At 40.3% G+C, this 10,434-nt stretch overlaps 1 protein-coding gene across 1 annotated transcript; it reads left to right on the top strand.

Annotated features, from left to right (window-relative positions):
- The first annotated feature begins 6,371 nt into the window (after positions 1–6,371).
- Positions 6,372–8,465, top strand: SLC10A5 (solute carrier family 10 member 5). The gene has a single exon (XM_001377145.3). It carries the CDS (start codon positions 6,372–6,374, stop codon positions 7,683–7,685), a length of 1,314 nt encoding a protein of 437 aa, XP_001377182.3. The 3' UTR covers positions 7,686–8,465.
- Positions 8,466–10,434: the final 1,969 nt, after the last annotated feature.

Here is a 10,434-nt window from a genome sequence, read left to right as displayed (position 1 = left end):
CCCCTCAACCCCTTGCTCCAGAGTCTTGTTCCCACTGCTAGGAATAAAAAATATATAATTTTTTTATAATAAAATATAAATAATAAATATATTTATTTGTAAATTACATATATATATATAATATATGTATATTTATATATAAATTATAAAAAAATATAAAAACCCCAGAATGGAGGCAACCTCCCAGGTTGCTCCACTCATGCTGTCTTGTTGGCCAAAAATTCAACATTACTAATAAATCTCTCTCTTTACTTTTAAGTTAAGTTTCAGTCTTGCATTCTTTCAAAAGGTATCCTTCCTGAAACCCAGGGGTACACCTCTATACCCCACAACATCTGGTGCCCAACGTCTTTGGCTAACTTGGATTGTCCACGAGGATACAGCTTCTCAGTTAGGAAGGATCCTTTCTTGGACTTTTGAAACCCCATCTTTTGGGTGACATCTTTGTGGGACCTCTTTTGTGTTCTCTCTCCCATGGATCCCAGAAGTCAGTCTAGTCTGGCCACTGGATCTGGGGTCTATTGGCTCCCATTTTTCATACTAGAAGACCTTCTGGTGAAGGGGAGACTCTCGCCTCACTAGCATGAGTGCTATAGGTCAGGCAACCTCTGTGAACCCACAGTTGTTGACCCTCAGTGTGGAATTGGCCATTCCGCATTAAAATGGGACAGAGACAGAGCATATTCCGAGATTCCCTATTGGGGTGTATACTTGAAAATTGGGAAAAATTGGACCTATACAACTTGAAAAAAGAGAAACAAATTTCTTTTTGTAATGTTAAATTACACTCTTGATAATTAAGAAGCATGGCTTATCCATGGCATCCTAAATTATAATATCATCCAACAATTGGACCTGTTTTGCATGAGGAAAGGGAAAAAGACAGAACCATCCTATATTTCAAAATTTATTAAACTCAGTCTGAATCCTGATCTTAGGAGGGCTTGCCATATGCACCTTACAGCACCCTTGCTGACCCCTATTGGGAAAATCCCTCCAGAGGACATTTTGGATGATTCAGAACTTAATGGCAAATCTGCCTCCCAGAGGAGAGGGGAGATAACAGCTCCCCCACCAGCTGAGGTTTGACCACAGCTTTCCTGTCCCCCAATCTCCTCAGAACTAACATTCATTTCAGGATACCCTCCTCCAGGTTCAACTGTTTCTTCTTCTCAACTCTCTGCTCCAAAACCCCCACCTTGCTCTCCAGGCTTCATACCCAGAGCAGACTGAATTATGGTGACAGGGTCCACCTCCTCCCTATGAGATAGGTGCCTGCAACAGATGGGCTGGCTTGGGTACATGTCCCCTTTTCTATGACAGATTTAGCCCAAATTAAGGAGAAATTAGGTTGCTACTCAGAGAATCACTCCAAATTCATTGATGGGTTTAAAGTCCCTTTCCCTGCAGTTTGACCTGGCCTGGACAGATCTGCACATTATTATCTCCACCTGTTGCACCTCAGATGAGAAAAAGTGGATCTGGGATTTGGCTGTATAAATAGGAGATGAGAAGGCCCTAGTTGGCACATGGGTAGGAGTCCCTGGTGCTACCACTGTGCCAGGGCAAGATCCCAGGTGGGACTATATGAATGAAAGGCATAGACAGCTTAGATATCACATGATGAACTGCCTCTTTGAGGTCATGCAGAGAGGGATTAGGAAGTAAGTAAATTATAACAAGTTCAAAGAGGTTACTCAAGGAAAAGAGGAGAATCCAGCTCTCATCTTGTCCTGATTAGTAGAGGCTATGAAACAGTATACAAATGTCCACCCAGAGAGCGATGATGGGGCAATTATCATAGGCTTCCATTTTATAGGACATTCAGCTCCAGACATCAGGTGAAAACTGCAAAAGCTGAGTCTGGGACCCCAAAAGACAAACCCCTGAGAAACTACTCACAGCAACCTCCCCTCCCTGACTCACGAGCAATGGCCAAGGGGCTCTTGCTATACCTGCGGACAGAATAGGCATTGGTGGCAGGGTTGTCCTTTGAAGGGAAGACCTCCTCAACTCCGTGCCCAGCCTGTAGGCAATGAGGACACTTGAAATGCCAGTGCCCCTCCACACAGAGACCCTAGCAAACCAAGAGGCATCTCCCTGTCCTCTAGACTCCTGAAGACTATGAAGAGGGGTGCCCTGGGGCCAGCATGCTCCCAATTTCCACCACCTTGGCCAAACCCAGGGTTAATCTCGAGGTAGAAGGTAAGATGATTGTGTTTCTCATAGATTCAAGGGCAACTCACTCTGTCTTTAACTCACATGATGGTCCTACAATCCCTTCACAGCACCAGGTAATTGGAGTTGGGGGCATGATACTTAGATGTAGGGAAATGGCTCTCCTAGCCTGTGCCCAATTCTCCCTTATCTCAACTCTAATTTCCCTAGCCGTTTCCCTGCAAAAGCCTCCAACAATCTCATCTGAAATCTGAGAGAAAGTACCTCCTATTGTCTGGGATCCAGGCATTCAGGGACAAGCCATTTATGAGAATCACTTAATCCTCACTGGAAGCAATATCCCATTTCCCCAGAGGCCAGGAAAGGATTACAACCTAGCCCTTGGTCTCTTGCCTTTCCTTGGAGAATGGGGCTACAAGTTCTCTGCCTCTTGTAATAAGGGAATTATTAGAATGGTAAATGATAACTAAAGATCAGGCTGTTATCTTCTTTCTCCTTCCCTTCTTCCCTTCTTCCTCCCTTCCTCCCTCCTTCCCTCCCTTCACCCTCCTTCTTCTGTTTGTCTTTTAAATCAACTCAGGGTGAGTTTATGTCTCAAATGAAATACTCTTTCTCTTCTCTATCTGAAGTAAGGGGTTTATTGGGGAAGGCAGGGAAGGATAAGGAAATGGAGGGAAAGAGAGTTTGGGGTTTCCCTAATACTAGGATGAGTCTTAGGTTGAAGGTGTAAAGATTAAAATTTTGGGGGATACTGATAGAGGTAGAAATTAGTTTCTCTCTGCAAGGAGTATTATTTTTATGAGGTTTATTAAAGGTCAAGGGTTAAAGAAAATACAAGCAAGAGAAGCAGGTGCTAGGTGGGCCATGAGGCCCACCCAAATTTCACTCACATCATGAGACCCGTCTGTTTGCCATCGGAGCCAGGAAGAGAAGAGGGCCCGCCATGGGCGGAGACCCTTTAAATAATCATTTTGATCTCAGCCCAGGTGAGAATTCAGTGAGATTACAAAGCATTCTGGGGAAGGGGAGCAAGGACTTCTGGGGATTGAAGTCCTGGATTCAAGTCTATTTTTACAAAGGATGGTGGAATATAGTTCAATTTGGAGAAATGGGCTGACAGGTATGAAAGTTCAGTCACTGAATCACAACAGAGCAAATCAGAGAGAGCTGGACTTTGTCCTTCTTTCTTTTGTCTTCCAAGCCAAAGACAACAGACTTCTTTCTGTCTTCCAAGCCAAAAGACATTACAGATTTGGTATGCTCCTTCCTCCAACTGCTCTTTTCTGGTCACAGTCCAAACAGAATGCTCTTGTTTGAATGACAGGTCATCAGTCCCAGCTATTCCTGCCTTTTTACAAGCTTTTTCCAATTTTTCTCTTCCACACTCTAAAGCCCAATTTGTGTCCCAGTCTGTAACTTACTTGGGACACAACCTAACCCCAAATTCTGGCTCTCTGACCACAGTCAGGAAAGAGACCATCCTATCCATACCTGTCCCCTCCACCAAAAGAAAGCTCCAAACTTTTATGGGTATGGCAGGGTATTTCCACATTTGGATCCCTAATTTTGGGGGTCATTGCAAAAACCCCTCTATGAGGCCATGAAGGGGCCTGACTCTGAATCTCTGCATTGGGGGGATGAATGAAAGCAAGCCTCTTTTCTTCTAAAATCCAGGCTTTCTGCTGCCCCCTGCCTTAGGAATTCCAGACCTTGAAAAGCCCTTATTTTCATCTGTGAATGAGAGAAAGCAATTTGCCCTAGGGGTTTTAGCTCAGTAGGAAGGACCTGATCTAAGGCCCATGACTTACTTCTCAAAAAAATTAGATCTGATTGGCCGAGGGTATCCACCATACCTATACCTAAGATCAGTTTCTACCACAGCCCAAATGGCAGAAGAGGCATCTAAAATAACTTTGGGCCAACCCCTAGAAACTCTGACCCCAGATAAAGTCCTGAGTATTCTTTAGACTAAAGGCCACCCATGGATCACTAGAGGCTGTCTCACTAAATACCAAGCTCTCCCAATTGCCCTAACCAGAATCAGGATGGCCCTCAGGCAAATCTAGGGCTGAGCCCATTTGAACAGTTTTATGGGACACCTTTTTTGATCTTTGATGGTCTTTTAGATACAGAAATCCATAGCCTTGTTAGGTTTTCTAAGCAACTTGGCCTTGTCATGTGTCAATATGGAAATATAGAAATCCCCAGTTTACTTAGTTTAAGGGCATAAACCCCAGGTTTTGACCTTGTCACAGGAGAGGTTTCCCCCTGAGGGAAGGTCCCACTTCACCAGACAATAGACATCCACTTCAGCTTTGGTGCAGTAGGTAGCGCATCAGTCTTGCAAGCTGAAGGTCGATCCTAGGAAGGAGGGTGTGATATACTGGGAAAGGCTTCTGGAGACAAAAGAGCTACTTGACTTTGGATGGGGTCTACCTCCCACCTGAAGTGGAATGTCTATGTCTGGTGAAGTGGGACCTTCCCTCAGGGGGAAACCTCTCCTGTGACAAGGTCAAAAACTGGGGTTTATACCCTTAAACTAAGTAAACTCGGGATTTCTATGTTTCCATGTTGGCAGCCTGATCTACCAGGTTCTGAGAGAATACAATCATCATATCCTTCCCAAGCCCTCAAGAGAGGATAAGGAGGAATCCTTCCACCCATCCCAAACAGGAGATTTGGTATATCAGAAAACGTGGGAGTGGATCAAACCAGCTAACACCTTAATAAGAAGAGCCCCATCCATTCTATCCACCCCCTTCCTCCTTGTTATTTATTTCAAATCTCTCTTACTCTAACCATGACTATCCTTTTCTTATACTTTCTGTCTTTTCTTGTTTTTTAATCATGCATGTCCAGACAGCTGGACAAATAATTCTCTGATTTGTAACCTTGTCACTTCTATAGTTGCTTGTAGGGTGAAAGCTCCCATTGGAGTCACTGAGATGCCATTACAACCCTGCAACCTTCCCAGCCTGAACCCCTGGACATTCCCTACAGCCTGACAATAGGCAGGCACAACTCTACAACCATTCTCAGCTCTGAAGCAGCTATAGAATACTGAGACCATTGCCCCTTTCCCCTTAGATATTTGGAAAGGGAGAGATCTCATGGGCATTGTACCCCCAGAAACTCAGGCAAACTATTATCAGGGAAATTCTTCTGCTCCCTTAGGCCCTCCTGACTCTCAACCCAAAACACCTGATCTTAGAGATTACCCTCCTTTGATTGCCTCATTGAATTGAAAAGGACAAAGAGACACACCTCATTCATTCATCCTCCAAATCAGGAGAACCACCCCCATGCTTTGGGCTAACTTCCTCCACTCAACCCCTTGCTCCAGAGTCTTGTTTCTACTGCTGTAGAATATAAAAACCCCAGAATGGAGGCAACCTCCCAGGTTGCTCCACTCATCCTGTCTTGTTGTCCAAATATTCAACATTGCTAATAAATCTCTCTCTTTACTTTTAAGTTAAGTTTTGGAGTTTTGCATTCTTTCAAAAGGTATCCTTCCTGAACCCCAGGGGTACACAGAGACCACACAAGATCCACAGTAAGGCATATGTCTTAATGATAAATTGCAGAAATGATTGTTTTACTGCTTTTTTAATTACATGCCTAATTTTTTAAAATTATTTCTTTTGTTGATGAATGTGTTTAGAGGTCTACATTTTTCTCTAAGGATACTTTATTTTGGTGTGTTATTTCCCCTTTTTCTTTGATTAAGTTTTCTGTTTTGATGGTTTGTTCGTTGAGCCACAAAATCTTTAGAAATAAATTATTTAGATTCCAATTAAACTTTAATCCTTTTTTCAAAATTTCTTCATGAACATAATTTGTATTGTGTTTTGGCCAACAAAATATGTTAAATATTTCTGCTTCATAAGGTTTTAAATATATTGTCTAAGATTTCATTACATTGTTAAAAACTGGAATTGTTAAAGCATTGCTTCTTTTAAACAGATGACTTCAAGTTAAACAGGTTATGTCATTAAATACCTTTATATTTATCTGTTAAGTTCAGGAGGTTATTTACTTTCCTTCTTATGAACTTGGATCCAGCAATAACAATTCATTATTTTCCTTAACTTAAAGCAACTGAGAACTGGAATACTGGAAAGGATGAAATTCTTTCTTAAATCGCAGTCATTTTTCTTGTTCTGATAGCTACAGAGAATATTATGCTTCCTAAAATGACTATAGAACTTGTAATTTTCCAAGTCTTGGGTATATCCCTGGGTGAAGTGTGGAAAGCTCCTGTCCATTTTCTGAGTCTAGACCAGACTGAAGTCCTGCTTTACACAAAGAGAGAAGAAGCATTACTTGTGCAGTCAAGCTACAAGAGTAATGGGCCAAACAGGAGCTATCTTTCTGTATACTCAAAAGACCCAGAAGTGGCACAAGTGGTAAATGTGACCAGGATGTCTTCGGAGGTAACAAGCTTCAAAATCAACCTACTGCCGAAGATAGCAGGTGAGACAAGCTTAACTATTCAGCTATGGGATTTTGTAGGTGGACAAGAAAAACTCATTGAAGAGATAAAAGACATCCAAACTAAGGTGATCTTTAAACAGGAAACAGAGACTGTCCTAAAGGCACAGCTGGATTTTGACAGATATGCCCTAATGCTGATTTTACCAATGATTCTGCTTAATAAATGTGCATTTGGCTGCAAGATTGAAGTGGAGACACTCCAGATGGCCTGGAAGAGACCTTTACCAATAATTCTTGGTGCAGCCATACAGTTTTTTGTCATGCCATTCTGTGGATTTCTTTTTACTAGGGTTTTGGCATTATCCCAGGCTATCTCTTTTGGATTTGTCATGACTTGTACCTGTCCTGGAGGAAGTAGAGGTTATCTCTTTGCCCTGCTTCTGGAAGGTGATATCACTTTGGCCATTGTGATGACTTGTACTTCAACATTATTAGCATTGATAATGATGCCTCTAAATTCATATATTTATAGTAGAATGTTGGGACTGCATGTTTTAATGAATATTCCTGTTTCTAAAATCATGACAACCCTTCTTTTCATAGTTTTACCAACATCAGTAGGCATAATCATTAAGCGGAAAGTACCTAAATGGGCAAGATACCTGGAGAAAATAATTAAACCTTTTAGTTTTGTGTTAATGTATGTTAAAATATATTTGAGCTTTAGGATGGGATCAGTGTTAGCAAAAACAATCAGCTTGGAGGTGCTTCTCCTGGGAATATTAGTTCCTGTGTTGGGTTTGTTGTTTGGATATTCTTTTTCTAAAATGCTTATGTTGCCTCTTCCAGTTTGTAAAACAGTTGCTATTGAAGGTGGGGCTCTAAATAGTTTCTTAGCATTGGCCATTATTCAGCTTTCTTTTCCACAACCCAAAGCTGATTTGGCGTCTGCTGCTCCTTTTACAGTAGCCATGTGTTCTGTCTTTGAAATGTTGCTTCTGATTCTGTTATACAATGCTAAGAAAATTACTGTTCTAAATGTAGAGAATGAAAAAGTAAAATCTTTTGTCTAATAAATTCTTACAGTCAGTTCCCAAGTATGTTTTGAGCACTTGTCATGTATCTGGAGGGAATAAAAATGAATATCAGATATAGTATCTGCCTTTGAGAAGCTCGTTAAGAGATAAGAGTGAAATGGGGCACCTCATAAAGTTAGTCCAACACCCAAAATTTCAATTATTGGAACTGTGATTTATTAATAAAAGAACAAATAAAAAATCTACCAGGTGAGACAGACTTCCCTAGTGGAAGCTGTCCTGGGCTAACATTAGGAAACAGTTTATATAGAGTGTTACAGGATACAGGGTTATTTCCTTTCACATATAGGTTCTTATCTGACAATAAAACAAACCTTAACACAGGAATGTGATGTCAGTGATGGGGGGGGGGGTGGACAATCCTCAGATTTATTGGGGTTGTTATTTAGGGGTTATTTATTTTCACATGCACTTACTCACTTAGCCCTAGTCAGCCATATGTTATCTTGCTTCCATCCTGACCTCTTTGATAGTCCTGAAATTCCTTTGTCTTCCTTCCCTTTCTAATTCTCACCCCCAAGCTAAGTAGAGACTGGTCTGCTGTCTGCATAAACAGCTAGACCTCCTGGTCTGGTCTGGAAGGAAGCCAGGTCTGTTCCCTAAACAATGCTGGCAGGGATTTATCTGCTTTATCTATTTCAATTTTACTATCCTCTCCTTTTGGGACTACTTCATTAGAAAATGGTAAGTAATACTACAATGCCTAAATAATAAATATCAAATATCAAATAACAGCAGGTAAAGGCTTTAAAGGATCAGAGGAGGAAGAGATTCTATAGAAATTGAAAGGCATATCAGTCACTTCCAGCTAAGTTTCCTAAAATGAAATAAAATAAAAAGAAAAGTACTCTCCTTTCTTCCTCCCCAAGCTAAATGGTGTAGTAAATGACTTAGCAATACACAACTTGAATTTATGATAAAACACATATAACCCAGTTAAATACTAGGCTATGTAGTAACTTTTCTTCCAGGTGTGTGTATGTGTGTGTGTGTGTGTGTGTGTGTGTGTGAGTGTGTATCTTGAAAGGAGAGACAGAAAGATGGGCATTTCAACTGGAACCTTATGATTCTTGTTGCCATCAAAAGAAAAAAAATATTAAAATGTTTTTGCATAAATTAAATTTTTATTCTTTGAATGTAGAATCAATTGGTTATCCAGTATTACCTGCAAAATTCTGAAAGCCATTCAAATCAATTTCAGGTAAAAATTTCACTTTAATATAATTTTTTTTTACTAGGTGTTCAAGGAAGAGTTGGTTCATCATTAGGCCAGCTACTTGGTTCTAAAAAATCAGAATAATTAAAAATGCTTTTACCATTTTTTTCTGTCCAGTAAAAAAATGTAAGTTGATGTGTTAAATGATATTTTTCAGTAATACATTATTATTTTTTTAATAAGTGTGTTGACATAAAATTTGGATGCTTCAGTTTATCCCTGCCCATTGAGAAACCTCAGTACCAGGCATACCTATTTTGGTTTGAACTATGGATTTTAAGGCTGTTTGGAGACCTTAGTTGTTGGTGGGTTTTGTGGACCTAGTAAAAATGTTAAGTGCCTTTTTTTTGTTTCAGAAGCTTTTCTTATGTTAAAGTTCTCCCTGACATCCAGCTTTTAATTTGACACTTGCCTTTGTAACTTTACCTCTTGTTGATACTACTGAGATGGGTTACTGTGAATCTTAAAATCTACTCAGACTGTACCTTAGAAGATTTGGTTAAGCTATTCCCCTATTGTAACAATGGAGATACTTGATCAGGATGTATTGAGAACTTTTAAAATTACTCCACCCTACTCATACAGTGCTTTAGGGGAAGATAAAGTTGTAAACTCCTGATTGAACAATGAAAGTCCCCAACTCATACCTTATAGTAAAGCTAGAACCTTAAGCTAGGTCTATTTTTAGATCTAATACAAAAAGATGTTAAGTACCTGTAAAGGTTAAATTAGTACCTAAAAAGGTCAAGTAACTTACAAAGGGCAAGCTTAACAAAGAGGTGTAAAGTACTCAGAAGATTTAATTTAACCACAGAAGGTGAAAACCAAAGAAGGTGAACACTAAGAATGGACAGTCCTGGAAAAAAGTGTCTACTGTGATTGGTAGATGTGAAAATTTAGGGGAGGTGACATAAGAGAAAAATCTCTTTAAAAGGAGACAAAGAAACAGTTCAGGGACAATTGAATTCAGTTTGGAAAGGAATTTCAGTTTGGAGTGGAAGAACCCAGCTCAGAGATGGTCTTGTGGTGAGTGATAAAGACTGACTTGCTCTCCCTTAGGCTCAGGGAGGCCAATTTGGCCAAGGCCTTTTTCTACTGCTTGGCTCAGCCTGAGTTAGAGCAGTTTAAATTAATTCTCTCTCTCTCTCTCTCTCTCTCTCTCTCTCTCTCTCTCTCTCTCTCTCTCTCTCTCTCTCTCTCTCTCCTTCTCTTAATTCCTTCTTTCTTTATTAATTAAAATCTCCATAAATCCCAGTTGACTTGGGTATTTTCATATTTGGGAATTTCCCATGGTGACCACTTATTTTAGATTTTAAATCAAAACACTAAAAATTATCCTTAAATTTTGGTATTTACATTACAAATCCCTTTTGCATGCTATTTGTGGTTTGTCTCTGCAGGCTTCCCCTACGAATTTCCCCAGAGAGTATAAGAGAACCCCCAAGTTCAATCCCTTTTTGTGTCATGGGTGTTGTACCCCCAGAAACTCAGACAAAGTTTTATAAGGGA

Source organism: Monodelphis domestica, chromosome 3, assembly GCF_027887165.1.
Source record: "Monodelphis domestica isolate mMonDom1 chromosome 3, mMonDom1.pri, whole genome shotgun sequence".
Classification (NCBI taxonomy): domain Eukaryota; kingdom Metazoa; phylum Chordata; class Mammalia; order Didelphimorphia; family Didelphidae; genus Monodelphis; species Monodelphis domestica.
The sequence above is the reverse complement of the archived record's forward strand: the minus strand, read 5'-3'. Positions and strand labels throughout refer to the sequence as shown.